Source organism: Phyllobates terribilis, unplaced genomic scaffold (assembly GCF_046119375.1).
Source record: "Phyllobates terribilis strain yellow unplaced genomic scaffold, ASM4611937v1 Scaffold_2__4_contigs__length_985480577, whole genome shotgun sequence".
In the NCBI taxonomy this organism is placed as follows: Eukaryota; Metazoa; Chordata; class Amphibia; order Anura; family Dendrobatidae; genus Phyllobates; species Phyllobates terribilis.
The window spans coordinates 73,139,192-73,161,441 of record NW_027362762.1 but is presented as its reverse complement, the minus strand read 5'-3'; the positions used below and the strand labels follow the sequence as shown (position 1 = coordinate 73,161,441).

The 22,250-nt window shown below is 46.4% G+C and overlaps 1 protein-coding gene across 1 annotated transcript in view; it reads right to left on the bottom strand.

The window, feature by feature from the left end:
• MMP20 (matrix metallopeptidase 20) overlaps positions 1–22,250 on the bottom strand; it is a 99,900-nt gene that overhangs the window by 51,609 nt on the left and 26,041 nt on the right. Inside the window, exon 9 of the mRNA XM_073662120.1 lies at positions 253–356. Coding sequence (XP_073518221.1) covers positions 253–356 — 104 coding nt within the window. The remainder of the gene's footprint in view (positions 1–252; positions 357–22,250) is intronic.

The window sequence follows — 22,250 nt, the reverse complement described above, 5'->3', positions numbered from 1 at the left end:
TCATATACTTGGGTATATACCCGAATATAAGCCAAGGGGGGCTTTTTCAGCACAAACAGTGTGCTGAAAACCTTGGCTTATACTCGAGTATATACGGTAAGTTATCTTATTTTCCTTTATTCAAATATCTATTGGATATTGAATTGTTACTTTTTTTCCGTTATTCAATGTCTGAAGCCAGAAGACGAATGTATTCCCCCTTCCTTGGATACTTTTTATACATATAGTGTATATATTACTTCATCCACTTACCATTCACTTCAACTGCTGCATCTACAGTTCCTTCAACCCCAGAAAACTCATCATCGATGCTTTTTGGGTGTTCACTCTCCATGATTCGGTTTTCTTCATCATAGCTGTGGAGAGAGAACATTGACAACTTCTTATAAATACATTGTACCTAAGGGAACCATTGCAAAGTATACAATAGGGTCACGCTAAATTGTAACCACCTTCAATACTGACTTAAAAACATGAAATTAAAGATCATTTTGTGCCCACTCTGTGTTATACCCTAATTCACAGGAATAAGGCAAACAGTGATGTCAGAGTATAACAGTAATAAACAAAATGATGTTACTGCACAGAGATTATTCATACAGTAATGTCACAGTACAGGGATAATACACACAGTGATGTTACAGAACGGGGATAATACACACAGTGATGTCACAGTACAGGGATAATACACACAGTGATGTTACAGAACGGGGATAATACACACAGTGATGTCACAGAACAGGGATAATACACACAGTGATGTCACAGTGCAGGGATAATACACACAGTGACGTCACAGTACAGGGATAATACACACAGTGATGTCACAGTACAGGGATAATACACACAGTGATGTTACAGAACGGGGATAATACACACAGTGATGTCACAGTACAGGGATAATACACACAGTGATGTCACAGTACAGGGATAATACACACAGTGATGTCACAGTACAGGGATAATAAACACAGTGATGTCACAGTACAAGGATAATACACCCAGTGATGTCACAGTACATGGATAATAAACACAGTGATGTCACAGCACAGGGATAATACACACAGTGATGTCACAGTATAGGGATAATACAAACAGTGATGTCACAGTACAGGGTTAATACACAGTGATGTCACAATACTGGGATAATACACACAGTGATGTCACAGTGCAGGGATAATACTCACAATGATGTCACAGTACACGGATAATACACACAGTGATGTCACAGTACAGGGATAATACACAGTGATGTCACAGTACAGGGATAATACACACAGTGATATTACAGAACGGGGATAATACACACAGTGATGTCACAGTACAGGGATAATACACATAGTGATGTCACCCTAGATTCATCATATACAGAATGAGGTTGTAATAGGATTTAAATTGGGGTCACCTACACTCTCACAAAATAATTATAATAATATGTATCATATGGACATCACTATTATGCCTTGAACTGTCAAAACTTGATATTTACACATACTTATTAAATGTCTTTATTGTGGAATCTAATACGGGATAAGTATTTTATTTTGGAATATATATATATTATGGCTGGTCTTGTCTGGGGTCCATATTTGTTTAGAGTGTCTGTATTTATATTTAGGTACACTTGTCGAGGTTCCACCCCTCAGTCTATCTGGGATGCAATTACTGACAGCTCAGCCGTCCAATCTGGTACAGGGGCGTGCTGATGCTGTCAGTACTTTGATTGACAGCTTGGTCATCCAGTCTGGTGCAGGGGCATGCTGAGCTGTCAGTGTGTTGACTGACAGCTCGACAGTCTAGTCTGAGACTGGGAGGCGGGGCCGGTCTACAGGTGTTCATTAACAAAACACGTACTGGACTCGACACATAATATATGTCAATACAATACTGTATGATTGTCAGATAGCATAACGATCTTTAAAGAGATATTATTGAAAATATATCTGCCTAGACCATAGATTAGCGGACCATTCAGAAAGGATATATATGCCCAAAGGAAGAAAAGCACCCGAAATGATGGTCATAAAATAGAATCAACACTCTAAAGAGTAAGATAAAAAACCTTTATTGACCAATCAATGGTTATATGGTGGCATTGTATGGAGGAAATTCAAATCAATCAAGACAGTACACTTATGGGGTAAACTAGTAAATATTTATGTTCATATCAATTGATACCCATTGTGCGAGTCATGGCATCCCCTCAATAATAAATATATGGTGGATTACTAATGTATATTAATGTAGGTACCGATATTATCCACCAGATGGCATGGTGGTATCATGTATGGATTTACAAGAAAGACTATAAGAAACTTGTGCATGTGTTGAAATACTCATTCATATGAAAAAACACAGGTATACAAAAATCAATGTTTTTACAAGCTCCTATACCATCCGCAGTGTAAACACCACAAAGTGCAGAGAAAGATAAATATTAGTGATGAGCGAACATACTCGCAAGTACTCGCAGGTACTCGCCCAAGCATCTCAGTACTCGAGATGCTCGGAGCTCACCGATGCTTGTGCGGATGCTTGGGTCCCCTCCCTGCATGTTTGGCGCTCTTTAGAGCGCCAATCAACATGCAGGGATTGCCTGCCACTCACTGTAATGCTGCAGCCATGTTGGTTGTGGCATTACAGTGATTGGCTGGCAGCACAGCGTCATCAGGTCTATATCAGAGCTGGCGCCGCCATGCTCGTCACAGTCTACCCCGGAATCAGGCAGAGTAGGGAGAGGTGCTGCTGAGCTAGGGAGAGATTGGGTTGTGTATTAGGTAGTGTAGGGAGAAAACAAGTACATTCCACATATCCATCTCAACAAACAGTCCTTCTGAGGACTAATCCATCTGCAGAGATATCAAACAGGCAGGGTGTATAGGCAGACAGGCAGTGTACTGTATATGGCAGACTGCAGTGCATATAGCACAAGAGGCTCCATTCCAATTCTGCCTTCTGCTGCTGTTAGATATTTCTAGACAAAGGCTCAGGTCTCGAGCCAGGAATTATTTTTTTGGGATCTTAATCCTCATTATTTGCTTAAAATGCAATCCAGAGAACACCGTTTTTCTGCGCCATTTGCTTGTTGGCACTGCCGAATACAGCCAGGTCCTTTCCATATTACAGTGCTAAAAATCCAGCTATTTAAAACTGTGGTTTGTCCGTCACACGGATCACATATAATTGCGCTGAAAATACTGCCATTTTTTGGCCTCCATTCAAATTTTTTTTCAGTGTGTCAGAAAAGTTTTTGACACCGGTTTGCTGTTCAAAATAGTTACCTACAGGCCAGGTATTTAAAACTGTGCTTTCTCCGTCACACGGATCACATATAATTGCACTGAAAATACTGCCATTTTTGGCCTCAATTCAATTTTTTTTTCAGCGTGTCAGCTAAGCTTTTGACACTGGTTTGCCATTCAAAATAGTTACCTACAGACCAGGTATTTAAAACTGTGGTTTGTCCGTCACACGGATCACATATAATTGCGCTGAAAATACTGCCATTTTTGGGCTCCATTCAAATTTTTTTTCAGTGTGTCAGCAAAGTTTTTGGCACCGGTTTGCTGTTCAAATAGTTACCTACAGTCCAGGTATTTAAAACTATGGTTTCTCCATCACACGGATTACATATAACTTCGCTCCAAATTCAGCCATTTGCAGTGAAGATATTGTCCTCCATTTAAAATGGGCAAGGTGCATGGCAAGGGACAGGGAACTGGACGTGATGGTGCATGCAGAGGCCAAGGCCGTGGGCAAGCTAAAATTGTGCCACAACAAACACCCACATCTTCTCGCCCGACCTTCCTGTCCCAATTCCTAGGGGACCGCAGCACACCACTATTGAACCCAGAGCAGTGTCAAAAGGTTGTTGGTTGGATAGCGGATAATGCTTTCTGTCACCTAGCCACCACCACCCTGTCTTCCACACGGTCAAGTCTCAGTATTCGTGAGTATGGACTACATATTCCTCACCCTGATCCTCCTTCCTCCCACCATGCCAAGTGCCTGGAGACAACTGATCCCACACTTGGACACTCTGAAGAGCTGTTCACTTTTCCATTTATAGATTCGGGGCTCTTGCCCGGTACACTTGAAGCTGGGCAAAAGGAGATCGCATGTAGCGATGCCCAAATATTTGAGCAGCCACAGTCACACGAAGGTGACGCTGAGAAAGTGTCACAAGAGGTGGACGATGATGAGACACAATTGCCAGAAAGTCAGGAGGAGGACCAGGGTGCGGAAGTGGAAGACGAGGTGGTGGATGATATAGTAACTGACCCAACCTGGCAGGAGGACATGCAGAGCGAGGACAGCAGCACACAGGGGGAGGGAGGCAGAGCACCCCAACAGGCAGGAAGAAGCAGTGTGGTGGCCGCAGACAGAAGGCAGGCAACCGTTCCCCGTAACACCAAGGAAGGAAGTTGCCAGTACAACTGTTAGGTCTTCCCGAGTCTGGTTGTTTTTTAAAGACTCTGCCGATAACCACAAAAAGGCCATTTGCACCACCTGACAGGCCAGCATCAGCAGGGGTGACAAAACTAGCAGCCTGACCACCACCAGCTTGATCAGGCACATGCCATCAAAGCACCTGACTTTGTGGATCGAACCCCAGGGTCCAGGAACAGTGTCTGCAGGTGGCACCATTGCTTCTTCCACTGTTGTGCATGCAAGCCATTCCCCTGTCCATGGTGCATGCGAAGATGCCTCCTGCCCTGCACCTGTTGTTGCACACTCTCAAGTAGCAGCATCAGAAAGCACGCCCATGTCCTTGTCCCAGCGCAGCGTTCAGTTGTCCATACCCCAGTCCTTGGAACGCAAGCGCAAATACGCAGCCAACGCCCCACAGCCCACACTACTAAATTTCCACATTTCATGACTGCTTGCGCTCGAAATATTGCCTTTTAGGCTCGTGGAGACGGAAGCATTCCGCAACTTGATGGTGGCAGTCGTCCCTCTGTACTCGGTCCCCAGCCGCCACTATTTCTCCCGGTGTGCGGTCCCCGCATTACACAAGCACGTGTCCCAAAACATTAGCCGTGTCCTCAACAATGCAGTTACCGGGAAAGTCCACCTAACCACGGACACATGGACAAGTGCTTGTGGGCAGGGACGGTACATCTCGCTGACGTCACACTGGGTTAACATAGTGGAAGCCGGGACCCAGTCTGACCTTAGGACGGAACACGTTCTCTTGACATCAACGATTGCGGGCCCTAGGTCAATCAGGGCTGCCCCACAGTGTACAGCTCCTGCACCTCATCCTCCTCAGCCTCCTCCTCCTCTTCAGCCTCCATCTCCGAAATGGCCACATTAGTCACAAGCTGAAAGCACTGCAGCACTGCCTTGGCCAAGTGGCAACAGCCTGTGCTGAAGCTAATATGCTTAGGTGACAAACCGCACAATGCTGAAGAGTTGTGGACAGCTCTGAAAGAGCAGGCAGATCTGTGGATCACACCGCTGAACCTACAGCCAGGCATGGTCATGTGTGACAATGGCCGGAACCTGGTGGTGGCTCTGAGGCGAGGCGAGCTCACAAACACGTACCATGCCTGGCCCATGTGCTTAACCTCGTGGTTCAGCGGTTTCTCAAATCGTACCCGGAGCTGCCAGATCTGCTTGTTAAAGTATGCCGCTTGTGTGCCCATTTTAGAAAGTCACCTACAGCTTCCGCCACCCTTGCCGTGTTTCAGCTGCGTTTGCAGCTTCCGGCTCACAGACTGATGTGTGATGTCCCCACGTGTTGGAACTCTACACTGAAAATGTTGGAAAGGATTTGTGAGCAGAAGAGGGCAGTTGTTGAGTACCAGCATCAACAAGGCCATCGGTATTCAGTTCAGACTCCACACATAAGACCTCAGGAGTGGACAAGGATGTCAGACATATGAACCATCCTCCAAAACTTTGAGGACTCCACCAAGATAGTGAGCAGCGATGACGCCATAATTAGCGTCACCATCCCGCTTCTCTGTCTTCTGAAAAGCTCTCTGCTCACAATCAAAGAGGATGCATTGCAGGCGGAGCACGATGAGATGGAGCAAGGAACCATACAGGGTGATTACATACAGCCCAGCCTCATCTCATGCCAACGTGGATTGGGTGACAATGAGGAAGAGGAGGAGGAGGAGGAGGAAGAACAGGAGCTAGCTTCATGCGCTATAGATGGTACTACCTGCACAACTGTCATACCGTCTGTTCAGCGTGGATGGCCAGAGGACAGAGAGGAGGAGGAGGAGCGCATGGTCAGTCATCCTCTTGGTGAGGACATGGCAGTCTTGCCTGTTAGCAGTCTGGCACGCATGGCTGAGTTTATGTTACGCTGCCTTTCCCATGACCCTCGCGTTCTCAAAATTTTGGGTGACTGTCATTACTGGTTGGTGACACTTCTAGACCCATGCTACAAGGAGAACTTTATATCTTTTATTCCTGAGGCAGACAGGTCTACAAAATTGGGGCAATACCAGAAGGCCCTTGTTGCGGAACTATTAAAAAAATTCCCATCTGAAAACGCTGGCGGCAGAGGTCACAGTTCGTTGGACAACCAAGGAGTACAGGCGAGAGAGACACAACTTCAATCCAGCAGAGGCAGGGGAACACTGTCAAAGTTCTGGGAGAATTTTATAAGCCCCTCCCATCGCACAAGCCCTGAGGCGTGGCGTACTCTCACAAGGAGTGCAAAGTTTGGGAAGATGCTGAGGGAGTACCTTGCCGACCATCCCAACATCGTCCGTGATTCCTCTGTGCCTTATAATTGTTGGGTATCCAAGCTGGATACGTGGAATGAACTGGCTCTCTACGCCTTGGAGGTCCTGGCCTGCCCTGCCACCAAAGTTTTATCAGAGCGGGTTTTAGTGCAGCTGGTGGAATTATAACTGATAAGTGCATCCGCCTGTCAACTGAAAATGCTGACAGGCTGACTCTTATAAAAATGAACAAGGGCTTGATTGGGCCAGAGTTCTCAACACCACCGAATGATAGCAGCGTAACAAAAACTCAAATCCAGTGTCTTTTTTTGGGAGGTGTATACCCATGCACCTCTTCACACCCACACATGGGTATACGCTTCCTGATTTTGGCTATTTGCTCTGGTCCTCCTCCTTCTCCTCATCCTCATCCTTCACCACCATATCACCGTGGTCCGTGATGCAACACCCACCTAATTTTTTTAAAGGATGTTTATGATGCCCGTAAAAAAACATTTTTTATACAGTATGTTCATGAATACCCCCCAGGGGTAAATGTTTGTCAGCCCATACACTTAGTGCATGGGCATTACAAGTATAGGAGGCCTCCTTCATGTCTCTTCCAAGGGGCATTGGAGTGCCTCCCAATTTTTGGCAGCCCTTGCATTCACTGCATAGGCAAACACAATGGGTGACCCACTTCCTAATAATGGGAACATTTTTTTTCAGGAGGCCCTCTTCTATGTGTCTTCCAAAGGGCATTGGAGTGCCTCCTGTTATGTTCTGCTACCAGAGCTAAGGAAAGAGAGGAGATCTGTCCCTACGATAGAACTCAGCTGAATCCCTACGATGTAACAGGGGACCTGATCCTGCGATCAGACCTGCTAAAGTCCTAAGCTAGTCTGTACGGAGACCTATAGATGTGGGGAAGGAATCCCTACAAGTACTAAGGACTGGGAGGAAAATGGACACCTCCTAACAGAAATAGTAGCAGACAGACGAACAAACAAAATATATAGAACATAGAGGTCCGTAGACCAAGCAAACTAACAGAGTTAGATACAGAGCACAGGCTAGCTAGAAAGTAGATATACAATGAAGTCCAGCAAAGCCAGAAGGGCGGAGCAGGATTAAATAGGCCAACAAGGTCATGTGACCAGCAAAGGAAAAAAACCTAAGAGCAAGGTTCTAACAGTACCCCCCCTTCTAAGAGGATCCTCCGGATCCCCTAGGACCAGGCTTATCAGGAAATCTCCTGTGAAACGCTCTGATAAGTCTGGACGCGGAAACATCATCTGACCTCACCCAAGAGTTATCCTCGGGTCCGAAACCTTTCCAGGCCACAAGATACTGCAAACTACCTCTATACCGTCTAGAGTTAAGGATGCGAGAAATTTCATATTCCCCGTCCTCCACCACCGGAGGAACAGAGGCAGAGGCGTCACCATCCGACACAACAGCTTTTTTTAACAGAGAGACATGAAATACCGGATTAATTCTCCAGGAGGTAGGAACTAGAGATGAGCGTTGTTCTACTTGAACTGTTCGCCAATCTCAAATTCGAGCTGTTTTGGGCGGTGTTCGAGCCGGTCGGCGAACACGAACAATTTGAGAAAAATTCGGCTGTTCGAGGTTATGTTCGATAACTGTTCGTGCACCAAAATCATAACTGGATTTTTTCTCAGTAATGATGAAAATTAATGTTAATACGCAGTTTGAGTGTACAGCGGGGCGGGGGGAGGGGCAGGGGATGGATCTCTGCAGGAACAATGAAGATCTCCATTTTTTTTTCTCTTTCCCGCATTTGCAGTGGGGAGGTGCAATCTGTCAGCCTATCAGCAGCGCACACACGGAGCGAAGTGCTTTTTTTCACACAAGCAAGGGCATGTGTGATTGGCAGTGTATGTCACATGTCCTTGCCCTATAAGACCAAGCCATTTTCCCCGTCGCCACCATTTTCTCACTGCTGCAGCTGCGTGTTAGACGGCACCGCTGTTGCTGTGTGCGCTATACCTTGTTAATTTCAAGCCAATTTTCGCACAAATATACAGATAGCTTGGGAGTAGGGAATAGTTGTGATTGCAGTCCTTTTAAGGACTAGGTTACAGCATTTCCTACGACTTTTATCAGGCAGGTCTGTGCTCTTAAATAGGTAGATTGTGGGAGTAAAGACTAATTGTAATTGGAGTCCTTTTCAGGACTAGGTTACATCAGTTCCTATCAGTTTTTGCCAGGCAGGTCTGTGCCAGTGCTGTGCAAGTTTTTTTCACAGCATTTGGCTGAATCTAGCAAAGCTAATCCTTTTTGGCCTATTGCAGAGTGTGTTAGTCAGTGGAGTAGCCTATCTGTGTTGCAAGATATACCACCTGTGTATAGAATACCAATTTTTTTACTGCACCTAGTGAAGTAAAATCTTTTGGGCATAGCATCATTCTATTAGTCCATCTATACTGACCTCCATCAGGTTGCAAACTGAATATAATTTTTTTCTGCATCTAGCTCTGAAAACATATTTGGGCTTCTAGCAGTGTGTGGGACTTGTTCTATTAGTCCTTCTATACTGACGTCCAGCAGGTTGCAAATTGAATATAATTTTTTTCTGCATCTAGCTCTGAAAAAATATTTGGGCTTCTAGCGGTGTGTGGGACTTGGTCTATTAGTCCATCTATACTGACCTCCATCAGGTTGCAAATTAAAAATAATTTTTTTCTGCATCTAGCTCTGAAAAAATATTTGGGCTTCTAGCAGTGTGTGGGACTTGGTCTATTAGTCCATCTATACTGACCTCCATCAGGTTGCAAATTAAAAATAATTTTTTTCTTCATTTATCTCTGAAAAAATATTTGGGCTTCTAGCAGCGTGTGGGACTTGTTCTATTAGTCCATCTATACTGACCTCCATCAGGTTGCAAATTAAAAATAATTTTTTTCTGCATCTAGCTCTGAAAAAATATTTGGGCTTCTAGCAGTGTGTGGGACTTGGTCTATTAGTCCATCTATACTGACCTCCATCAGGTTGCAAATTAAAAATAATTTTTTTCTGCATCTAGCTCTGAAAAAATATTTGGGCTTCTAGCAGTGTGTGGGACTTGGTCTATTAGTCCATCTATACTGACCTCCATCAGGTTGCAAATTGAATAAAAAAATTTTCTGCATCTAGCTCTGAAAAAATATTTGGGCTTCTAGCGGTGTGTGGGACTTGGTCTATTAGTCCATCTATACTGACCTCCATCAGGTTGCAAATTAAAAATAATTTTTTTCTGCATCTAGCTCTGAAAAAATATTTGGGCTTCTAGCAGTGTGTGGGACTTGGTCTATTAGTCCATCTATACTGACCTCCATCAGGTTGCAAATTAAAAATAATTTTTTTCTTCATTTAGCTCTGAAAAAATATTTGGGCTTCTAGCAGTGTGTGGGACTTGTTCTATTAGTCCATCTATACTGACCTCCATCAGGTTGCAAATTAAAAATAATTTTTTTCTGCATCTAACCCAGCCAATAGTTTTGGCCTAATACCACAGTTTGGCCACTCAGCTCTGCTCGGTTACCATCCATTGTTTTTTTGTGCAAACAACTCCAGAGTTGTGAATTAGTTAACCACCAAAATGAGTGGAAAAAGGCCTGCTGCTGGTGGAAAGGGGAATAGGCGTGTTGGGAAGGGGAAAAAAGGTTGTGTCCGTGGGGTAGGTGCAGAAGAAAGACCATGTTCCAGCCAAACTAAAATGTCTACTTCTTTTAGCGGACAATGTGATAAGATCCCTTTCTTACGGCCACGCCAATCGCTACAAATTCCAGATGAGGCACAAAAACAGCAGGTGCTTCAACGGATATCAAGTGCTCCTTTAAGTGGGCTCTCCTCCACATCAACTTCAACATCACAAATACTCCAGTCCTCAAAGGTGTCACCCAAATCGCACTTGCTTCCTCACAGCTCCCAAATCTCCAGCTGCCCGTCTGAGTATGAGGTAGAACAGATGGTTGAGTCTGCAGAGCTGTTTACTCATACTATAGCCTGGGAATCAGAGGTCGACTCCAGCGCTTCTGTGAATCCAGATGAGGAAATGATCTGCACTGATGCCCAGAATCTTTATGAGTCGGATCCAGGACCAGACGCAGAAGGTTCTGACCATAATGTAGACCCTCATTCCCAAACTGTAACTCCTGTTGGTGGAGACAATGAGGAAGACGATGATAAGACTCAAATACCTGATTGGAGCGACAACTTTAGTTTTTTGTCAGGGCAGGAACAGGTTGGCTCTGAGGACGACGGGTGTGATAACGCACAGGGTGATGATGATGAGGTCGGAGATCCCACTTACTGTCAACCCACAGTCAGCCAAGAGATGAGGTCAGCAGAGGAGGTGGAGGAAGATGCTAGTGACGACGAGGTCAGGTTGCGCCTTCCTGGACAGAGACGTAGTACTGGAAGCACGTCAACAACTGCATCCTCAAACACAACTCTGCCTCTCACCACAAGTCGTGGTGGCTCTTCAGGTCGCATGGGTGCTAAGCCTTGCATAGCCTGGGCATTTTTTCAGATCGATAAAGATGACCCAACTCGTGTTATCTGTAACATTTGTCAGCAAAAGCTAAGTAGAGGCCAAAAAATACATAGTTTGAGTACTTCATGCATGAACCGGCACATGGACATGAAGCATAAGTTGCAGTGGGAAGCTCAGTGTGCTACAATGCGGTCTAGCCGGCCGGGCCAACCACCGTCTGCCATATCTTGTGCATCCGCGGCCTCTTCATCCTCTGTGACTGGGGGGACAGCAGTCACACCTGTTTTGGGGCGCAGACCTGCCACCTCTTTACCCTCAACAGCCAGCGTGATTGGCAGGTCATCATTTTCTTTGGAGGTGGTAACACCAGCTGGTCTTGAGCGCTGTCCGACATCGATAGCACCACCTTTGGATCAAGGCAACCTAACATGTCCGCCTGCATCTTCCTCACAGACCGGCAGTTTGCCGGGGACACCCTTATCAACCCCGTCTAAGCACAATAGCCAGCCCTCGGTCCCTCAGATGTGGACAAGTAAAAGACCATTTCCTCCTAGCCATGAGAAAGCTAAGAGGTTGAATTTCACCATCTGCAAGCTCTTGGCTACAGAAATGCTGCCTTTCCGCCTGGTGGACACAGAGGATTTTCGAGACCTTATGTCCGTCGCAGTGCCCCAGTACCAGATGCCCAGTCGGCACTACTTCTCAAAGAAAGGTGTGCCTGCGCTCCACCAGCATGTCGCACACAACATCACCGCTTCTTTGAGAAACTCTGTGTGTGACAGGGTGCATTTCACCACAGACACTTGGACGAGTAGGCATGGACAGGGGCGTTACATGTCGCTGACTGGGCACTGGGTAACTATGGTGACAGCAGGACAAGGGGCTGCTGTCCAAGTCTTGCCGTCCCCACGAGTTGTGCGTCAATCCTCTTTATGTCATTTTTCCTCCACTGCTTCTGCCTCCTCAACCTCCTCTCGGTCTTCCACCTGCACCCAAAGCCTGTCTGGTCATGCCACAAGCTTTCTAACTGCGCAGAAGGGATCCTGCACACCTCCTTACTATGCTGGCAGTAGGGCTCAACGTCATCAGGCGGTTTTTACATTGAAATGTCTGGGAAATGTGAGTCACACAGCTGAGGAGTTGTGGTCAGCTCTGGAGAACCAATTTCATGAATGGTTGTCTCCACTGGACCTGAAACCAGGGAAGGCCGTGTGCGACAATGCTGCAAACCTGGGTGCGGCCCTTCGCCGGGGCAATGTCACACACGTGCCTTGTATGGCTCACGTGTTGAACCTGGTTGTCCAGCAATTTTTAGCCCACTATCCCAGACTAGATGGCCTTCTGCAGAGGGCACGGTCGCTGTGTGCTCACTTCCGCCGTTCGCATCCCGCAGCTCAGCGACTTACATCTCTACAGAAGTCGTTGGGCCTGCCACTTCACCGGCTAAAATGCGATGTGCCTACCCGGTGGAATTCAACTCTGCACATGTTGCAGCGACTGTGGCAGCACCGACAAGCCCTGGTGCAATACGTTCTGACGTATAGCCTGGGCCAACGAGATTCAGAGGTGGGGCAAATCACGCTGGAGGAGTGGTCTCAGATCAGGGACCTATGCACCCTTCTGCACAGTTTTGAAATGGCGACGAAGATGTTTAGTGCTGACGATGCCATTATCAGCATGACTATTCCGGTGATTTACATGCTGGAGCACATGTTAAACAGAATTCGGAGTCAGGTGGTGGCACAAGAGGAGGTGGAGGAAGTAGAGGAGGAGGAGTTGTATGCGGAAGGGCTAACATCTGCAAGGTCCAGACGGTCGGCAGCACCAGGGCGGCAGGCATGTGAGGGTGGGGGAGATGATTTTACCAGGGCGCATGGTAGCAGCCAAACTAGTGAGGAAGGTGCAGGAGCCCAGGAAGAAGTGGAGGACGAACTGATGGAAGACTCATCAGATGAGGGAGACCTTGATCACATTTCTGTTGTGCGAGGTTGGGGGGAGAGGACAGAGGAAGGAAGCATGATTGTTACCTCGCCACCAACACAACAGGGACTTGGTGCTCCTGGATGCGCAACACACATGAGTGCCTTCTTGCTGCACTACCTGCAACATGACCCTCGAATTGTGAGAATTAGAAATAATCCTGACTACTGGGTTGCCACACTGTTAGATCCCCGGTACAAAAGTAAATTTGCAGAAATTATTCCTGCCATAGAAAGGGATGCACGCATGCAGGAGTATCAGCAGAGACTGTTGCAGAATCTTACATGTGCTTTTCCACAAAATACCAGTGGTGCACGTAGTGAATCTCACAGTTCCAACTTGCCAACCGTGGTCTGTATGGAATTGTTCAATAAAGGGCCCAAAATTAAGATAACATAGATGGGAGAGGTCTCTATGAATAGGAATTCCTAAGTATTTGATACCCTGTGAGGGCCAGGCAAAGGGAAAGTTGGACTGGATGGAATCCTATATGGATTTGGGGAGGGAGACATCGAGGGCCTCAGACTTCGCTGCATTGATTTTAAAATTTTACCATGTAACAAAGTGATCTATTTCAGCCATAACAGCAGGGATGGATATATGTGATTGAGTGATATATACTAGGACATCATCAGCAAATAGAGAGCACTTGTACTCGGTGCCTCCCACCTCAATCCACCTAATATTGGGGTTATGGCGAATTGATGAGAGCAGGTGCTCCGTCACTAGGATGTATAAGAGAGGGGACAGAGGACATCCCTGCCTTGTCCCATTGGTGATTGTGAAAGGTGATGAAAATGTTCTGACGCACCCCCTGGGCCTTGGGACACCCGGAGCCGGACCCTTTTTGGTGGATGCTGGTGGTTGTAGTCTTCGTGGCGGCGATCCGGTTCCGTGGCTCAGGGCGGTCAAACCAGTGGCGGAACTATTTATGTGGTTTTGATGTTTAAATGTCCGACTACGCCACCCGTGGATTGCGGTCAGAGTGAACCGCCGCTACAGGGCAGACCGCTAAGGCTGGTGTTGTGGGTGCAGCAGAGCGTAGCATAACTCCCCACGGGAGGAGTATAGCCTCAGGGCAGTGTATGCGGAGGATGGGGGTGATGGTGCAGGGCAGCAGCAGTAACGACACGGAGTCAGTGATGCAGTTCAGGGCCTTTACTCACAGTTCTTATTATCCAGACCACGTCTGCAGGTAACGGCTGCCCACGTCGTACTGTGCTCACCAGGTGAGGGGCTCAGACAACTCCCAGATAACTTTGGAGCGCTTCACAGGACCACCTTTGTGTGTCCTTTGTCTGGCCTTTCTTACCAACACTTCTGTCCGGCTGCCTCGGGGCTCCTCTTGGTAAACTTGGCGCCAGTTTCCCTGACCCTATGTGGTGCCTTCCTAGCGGGTGTAGCGAGGGGCTGCGCCACATAAAATGTCACAGCCTCCTGTTTCTAGCTGAGGGTCATTTCCTGCCTCCACTAGTTTCGGGGACCGGTCTCCCCCTTTGGCCTGACCCCTCCACGCAGGTGGATTCGGGCATACGGTGGCGACTCGCCCGTCCGCACCCCTGGGATCCCTTCGTTCCTCGTTCCTGGAGCCTTCTCCGCTCCTCTTCCTTTCTTCTCCCTCTTCCAGGCCTGGGCCTCTGTTACTAGGCCCGCCTCCGGAGCAGAGCTCATGCAGAGCCCCTGCTCCCTGCCACTTCTGCTCAGACTTCTCTGCACTGAACTAAGATGGTGCCCACCTTTTATACTCCCTTCTCAATGCACCCAGGAACTGCTTCCTCCCTGCTCCTGCACTACAGGGTTCCCCTTCCTCAGTGTTCCCTCCCCCCCACTCCAGCCAGGGACAGGGACTGTCGTGCCCATCTCAGGGGCATATTGGTCGCCCTGCCCCACGGCAATGTGGTGTAATGCATGCAGGTGTCGGGTCCTGATCCACACTACATCCTTACCTGAGAGTGAGATATCACACCTCTGGGTGATGTGCAATACCTCTGTAGCAACCGAGCCCTCAGGGTGCTACAGTTCCATTTATCTTCAGCCTAGGTGACGTATTGCGATACAGGGCCGTGATTTTGGCTATAAAAGGGTCCCCTAGACCCCTACCCCAAGCTTTTTAAGAGAATCATATATGGCGTGCCAGGAGACTCTATGGAATGCTTTCTCAGCATCCAACGAGAGTATCTAATTACAAATTTTTAACTGCATCTAGCCCAGGAAATACTTTGTGCCTAGTAGCAGTGTCAGCTAGTCAGCGGATTATCCCGGCTGTTAAGCAAGCTACACCACCTGTAGTTTGGACACTTAATTTTTTCAAAGGAAATGCTTCGGGACCACGGGATACTCAGCGAAGAGCATCAGGAGGCACCCCAAGGCATAGGGGCTGGGACTGGCAGTAGGATGCCTTGCGGTGGACAGCCGAGCTCGATCCTTATAAAAGCTTTTTAACTGCAGCAGCTTTAGTAGACGCTACTGGAGCTGGAATTACGCGGCTGCTGGCATGAGACTTGCCCTCCAATAGATCCTTGTAAATGGATTTAAAGTGTATTCATTCAAATTAGAGAGACAATTTAAATTAAAAAGCTTAGAGCTGCCTCCACCACAGGGGGGCTCGCTCGACCCACCAGCGGACAGGCACCAGTATTGGGAGAGGGGGGCTGGCCGTCAGGGTTCACCGCGGCTCTGGCACAAACCCGGCGACGCGGAGGTGGCACGGGCAGGAGCGGACTGAACGTGTCGGCTTCTCACTTTTTGGATTTTAGAAGGGCATGACATGCCTATATCTGTGTCTCCCCCTCCTTTTACTCCTCCACCTCTTTTCTTTTCGCATGACTATATGTACTTGTCACTTTTCCATGTGTTAGTTGTGTCTTCTGAGCAGTTTGTCAGCTTTTGGACACCTTTGAAGGTGTTTTCTATGTGTTTCTATGTGTTTTTGTTTGCCTGCCATTGGTTTTAACGGTGTTCGAAGGTGTTCGACGAACAGTTCGACGAACAGTTCGGCGAACACACGGGTGTTCGACGAACCGAACCGAACTCGAACACTACGGGGGTGGCTCAACACTAGTAGGAACCTCCAACCTAACAGCAGATTGGTTGACAACCTGAAGCACCTTAAAGGGCCCTACAAACTTGGGACCCAATTTCTTAGAAGGAATCCTCAACCGCAGATTCCTAGAGGACAACCAAACCATGTCACCAACAGCGAACAAAACCTCCTGTCGTTTCCTATCAAAGTAGTCTTTAGATTTTCTGTTGGCCTCCTGAAGATTACCACGCACATCCGTCCAAACTCTCTCCAAATCACCGGAAAAATTCTCCTCCTCAGGCACGGCAGATCCCAACTTGGAGAACGACCCAAACGACGGATGTCTCCCAGAACAACAAAAAAAAGGCGAACAACCAGCAGAAGAAGATGTATGATTGTTCAGAGCAAATTCAGCAAGTGGCAGAAACTCAGACCACCCCTCTTGATTGTCTGCCACAAAACAACGCAAGAACTGCTCAACATCCTGGTTTTTCCTTTCTGTCTGGCCATTAGATTCAGGATGATATCCGGACGAGAACGATAAATGAACTCCCAACCTGTCACAAAAGGCATGCCAAAAACGAGCCACGAACTGAGGACCCCTATCAGAAACAATGTCAGTAGGAACGCCATGAAGTCTGACAATTTCCTTGACAAAGGCCTTAGCGAGAGTTTTAGCGCAGGGCAGTTTGACGAAGGGAACCAAGTGACACATCTTGCTAAAACGGTCCACGACCACCCAGATGACAGTAAAACCCTCAGAGGGGGGAAGGTCAGTTATAAAGTCCATAGCCAAATGTGTCCAAGGAGCACTGGGAACCTCCAAAGGACAAAGCAACCCCGCAGCAGGAGTATGTGAGGACTTAGATCTAGCACATATAGTACATTGACGCACCCACTTAATGACTTCCTTCTGCCATCCAGGCCACCAAAAACTACGACCCACCAGTCTCTTGGTCTCAGAGATTCCGGGATGACCTGCCAACCGAGATTCGCGACACTCAACAAACAAATCTCTCCTAAAGGTCCCAGGCACAAACAACCTCCCATGAGGAGTGTTAGATGGGGCATTCTCCTGTGCTTTAAGAATCTCATCTTCCAAAACAGAGTCCAAAGCAGCTATCACAACACCTTCTTGTAAAATGTTCTCCTCTTTCTCAGCACCGACTATGGGAGAAAAACTGCGAGACAAGGCATCCGCCTTAACATTCTTAGTACCAGGGATGTAAGTAAGGGAGAAATTAAACCGCGAGAAAAACAATGCCCACCTAGCCTGACGGGCATTCAGGCGCTTGGCAGCATCAAGATATATCAGATTTTTATGATCCGTAAGAACCTGAACGGGAAATTCTGCACCTTCCAAGAAGTGGCGCCAGTGTTCAAATGCGAGTTTAATAGCCAATAATTCCCGATTACCAATATCGTAATTCAGTTCAGTCTCCGAAAAATTTTTTGAAAAAAAGGCACAGGGATGTAATCCATCCCCGTTATCCTGAGACAATACTGCGCCAACCCCCACAGAGGAAGCATCAACCTCAACCAAAAACGGCTTAGTCACATCAGGCTGCATAAGGATGGGAGCAGAGGTGAACCTCTCCTTGAGATACACAAAAGCTTCAATAGCCTCAGAAGACCACTGAACCGCATCAGCACCTTTCCTGGTGAGATCGGTCAGAGGTTTGACAATACTAGAAATTTTTTTTATGAATTTTCTGTAATAATTGGCGAAACCTAAAAACCTCTGTATCGATTTCAAACCAATAGGCCTAGGCCATTCCTGTACAGCTTGAACTTTAACCGGGTCCATCTCAAAACCTTCGCTGGAGAAAATGTAACCCAAAAAACTAATTCTCTGTACAGCGAACTCACATTTCTCCAGCTTAGCAAAAAGCGAATTGTCCATTAACAACTGTAATACCTCACGTACGCTCCGCCAATGAGACTCCAGATCCGGCGAATAAATCAAAATGTCATCCAAATACACAACCACATTTTTGCCGATCAAAGGTCTAAGGATGTCATTAATAAGATTCTGAAAAAATGCAGGAGCATTGGTAAGACCAAAAGGCATCACCAGATTCTCAAAATGACCCACAGGAGTGTTAAAAGCAGTCTTCCATTCGTCACCCTCCTTCATGCGCAACAGATTGTATGCCCCCTTAAGGTCAATTTTAGAGAACCACTTGGCCCCCATTAACTGGTTAAACAGATCAGGAATCAATGGCAGTGGGTAAGGATTGCGTACAGTAATTTTGTTAATCTCACGAAAATCCAGACAAGGACGTAAACCGCCGTCCTTTTTTTTTACAAAAAAAAATCCAACCGCCACAGGAGACTTAGAAGGCCTAATGTGACCGGCGGCCAAACTTGTCTGTATGTATTCCTCCAAAGCCTTCCTCTCAGGAATAGTAAGGTTAAATAAACGACTTTTAGGAAGAGTCGCTCCAGGGACAAATTCAATAGAACAATCATAGTCTCTATGGGGAGGCAAAACCTGCGATTCCTTCTCAGAAAAAACTCTCCAAAAATCCTGAATAGGAACAGGCAATTCTCCCCTATCCAAAGCTGCAATACGCCCGTTACAACACTTGTCATAACATTTATGGCTCCAGGATTTAATTTCACTGGTAGACCAATCCAGTACAGGATTGTGAAATTTTAACCAGGGCAATCCCAATATTACTGGAGAAGGCAAGTTATTCAACACTACCAAATCCAATTTCTCATGGTGAACACCATTAATAGTGAGAGGAAATTCACAGACCTTGAGAGTAATATTCTTCAAAGGGGAACCATCCACAGAAACCACAGCAATGGGGGATGATAAAGGTTCGGGTTTTAAATTGAGTCTTTCCAAGAATCCCCCATCAATTACATTCAGAGTAGACCCACAATCGACAAACACCCGAAATTCCATTAATTTTTCCTGAGCAATCGTGGAAGCAGCTAAAAATACACCCTTGGAATTTAAACAGGCAATACGGGCATGACTGACCATTTTTTTTTTTCTTTCTTCATACGAAGCTCACAGCCTTTAATCAAATGACCAGATTTTCCGCAATAGAAACACAAGCCTTTAAAAAGTCTACGGTCTTTTTCTTGAGAGCGAGGTGCCACCGATCCAATCTCCATCGGTTCACCACTATTAGTACACACATTCTTATAACCAGAAACTGACATAGCAGAGTATTTGCTCTCATTAACCCTTGCACGCAGTCTTCTATCCACCCGTATAGCTAATTGCATAGCCTGTTGCAAATCTTCAGGTGTAGGATAAGCAATTAGCAGGTCTTTAACCCTTTCATTGAGCCCAGCAAGAAATAGACTTTTCAGAGCAGAATCGTTCCACCCTGTTTGAGTAGACCATCGACGGAAATGAGTACAATATTTTTCCACATTACCTGATCCCTGTCTCAAACGTCTTAACTCAGTCTCAGCTGATGCGACACGGTCAGGATCATCATATAATAGCCCCAAAGCAGAAAAAAAACTATCCACTGATCTGAAGCATGTATCACTAGGTTGCAAAGAAAAGGCCCACTCCTGAGGCTCTTTGCGCAAAAGTGACATTATGAACCCTATGCGCTGGGATTCATCCCCAGAGGACTTGGGTCTCAAACGAAAATACAATAAGCAAGCATTTTTAAATGAAAAAAATTCTCGGTGTTCACCAAAAAATAAATCCGGCAAACATACCTTAGGCTCCAAGAAATGTGCTCCAGGACAGTTACTCACGTGCTGACGGAGCTCGGCCACCTCCAGAGAGAGTCCCTGCAGGCGATGAGCCAAATCCTGAACCGACACCATGATGGAACAGAAAAATCTTTCCTTAGAGAATTTGTGGGCTGGACTTACTGTTATGTTCTGCTACCAGAGCTAAGGAAAGAGAGGAGATCTGTCCCTACGATAGAACTCAGCTGAATCCCTACGATGTAACAGGGGACCTGATCCTGCGATCAGACCTGCTAAAGTCCTAAGCTAGTCTGTACGGAGACCTATAGATGTGGGGAAGGAATCCCTACAAGTACTAAGGACTGGGAGGAAAATGGACACCTCCTAACAGAAATAGTAGCAGACAGACGAACAAACAAAATATATAGAACATAGAGGTCCGTAGACCAAGCAAACTAACAGAGTTAGATACAGAGCACAGGCTAGCTAGAAAGTAGTTATACAATGAAGTCCAGCAAAGCCAGAAGGGCGGAGCAGGATTAAATAGGCCAACAAGGTCATGTGACCAGCAAAGGAAAAAACCTAAGAGCAAGGTTCTAACACCTCCAAATTGTTGACAACCCTTGCATTCACTGCATAGGCAAACACAATGGGAGACCTACTTCCTAATAATGGGAACATTGTTTTCAGGAGGCCCTCTGACCTCCACGTCTCTTCCAAGGGGCATTGGAGTGCCTCCAAATTTTTGGCAACCCTTGCATTCACTGCATAGGCAAACATAATAGGAGACCCACTTCTTAATAATGGGAACATTGCTTTCAGGAGGCCCTCTGACCTCCACATCTCTCCCAAGGGGCATTGGAGTACCTCCAAATTTTTGGCAACCCTTGCATTCACTGCATAGGCAAACACAATGGGAGACCCACTTCCTAATAATGGCAACATTGTTTTCAGGAGGCCCTCTGACCTCCACATCTCTTTCAAGGGGCATTAGAGTGCCTCCAAAATTTTTTAAAGGGTGTTTATGATGCCCATAAAAACAAAAAAAATTATACAGTATGTTCATGTATACTGTTAGAACCCTCCTTTTTGTTTTTTCCATCTTGTGTTTTGCGGTCTCGTGACCACCTGGCTTTATATTCCAGCTCTACCCTTCTGGCTGTGCTGGACTTCAGTGTTTGACTGTTTTTCTAGCCAGGTGATTCGGTGCCTATCTCTGTCAGTTTGCTTGGTCCTTCTGGGACCTCTAGTACCTTTTTGTCTGTTTGTCTTTTTGTGTTCTGCAACAACTTCTCTGTTTAGGAGGTGTCCCTTTTTTGTTTCAGTCCTTAGTTCTTTTAGGGACCCCTGCCCTTATGCTATAGGTATTCCTTCAGACTAGCCGAGGACTAAGGCGGGTCTGTTCACTAGGAATAGGCAGCCTGCTACATCGTAGAGATTCAGCTTAGTCTTACTGTAGGGACAGTTTTCCCCTATCTTTCCTTAGTACATGTTGTAGATCATAACATATACCCCCCAGGGGTAAATGTTTGTCAGCCCATACACTTAGTGCATGGGCATTACAAGTGTAGGAGACCCGCTCCTTTCTAATGGGAACATTTTTTATGAGGCCCTCCTTCACGTCTCTTCCAAGGGGCATTGGAGTGCCTCCCAATTTTTGGCAGCCCTTGCATTCACTGCATAGGCAAACACAATGGGAGACCCACTTCTTAATAATGGGAACATTTTTTTTCAGGAGGCACTCCTCTACGTCTCTTCCAAAGGACATTGGAGTGCCTCCAAATTTTTGGCAACCCTTGCATTCACTGCATAGGCAAACACAATGGGAGACCTACTTCCTAATAATGGGAACATTGTTTTCAGGAGGTCTCTTCAAAGGGGTATTGGGGTGCATCCAAATTTTCAAAGTGGTATTGGGGTCCGTCTAAATTTTTGGCAGCCCTGCCACTCACTGCATACGCAATAACAGTATAGGAGACCCACTCTTTAGTAATATAAACAATAAAACAGTCGGCTGATGGCTCTCTAAGAATAGTGAGGGCCGACTGCTGGCCCTTTAAAAATAGTAAAGGCCGCCTGATGGCCCTATAAAAATAGGCTTTGTGACTTTCAGAGTCCCTCCTTCATAAATGAAACACGATGTGTCTGATGATATCTCACACACCACATGGCTAGATAAGGTTGTAAAATGTTAAAATGACATTTCCTGGTGAATGCATTTGTCATGGTTGAAAGCAATGCAAAAGTGCAAAAACGCATCAAAAATGCTACGTGTGGACATAGCCCAAGGTGTGGAAGAGCATTTTTGTTTTGGGTTATTTATTTTTATTTATATATAAGTCATTACCCCGGAAAGGATATTCCTTAACATATTTCCCAGGAAAATCCATTT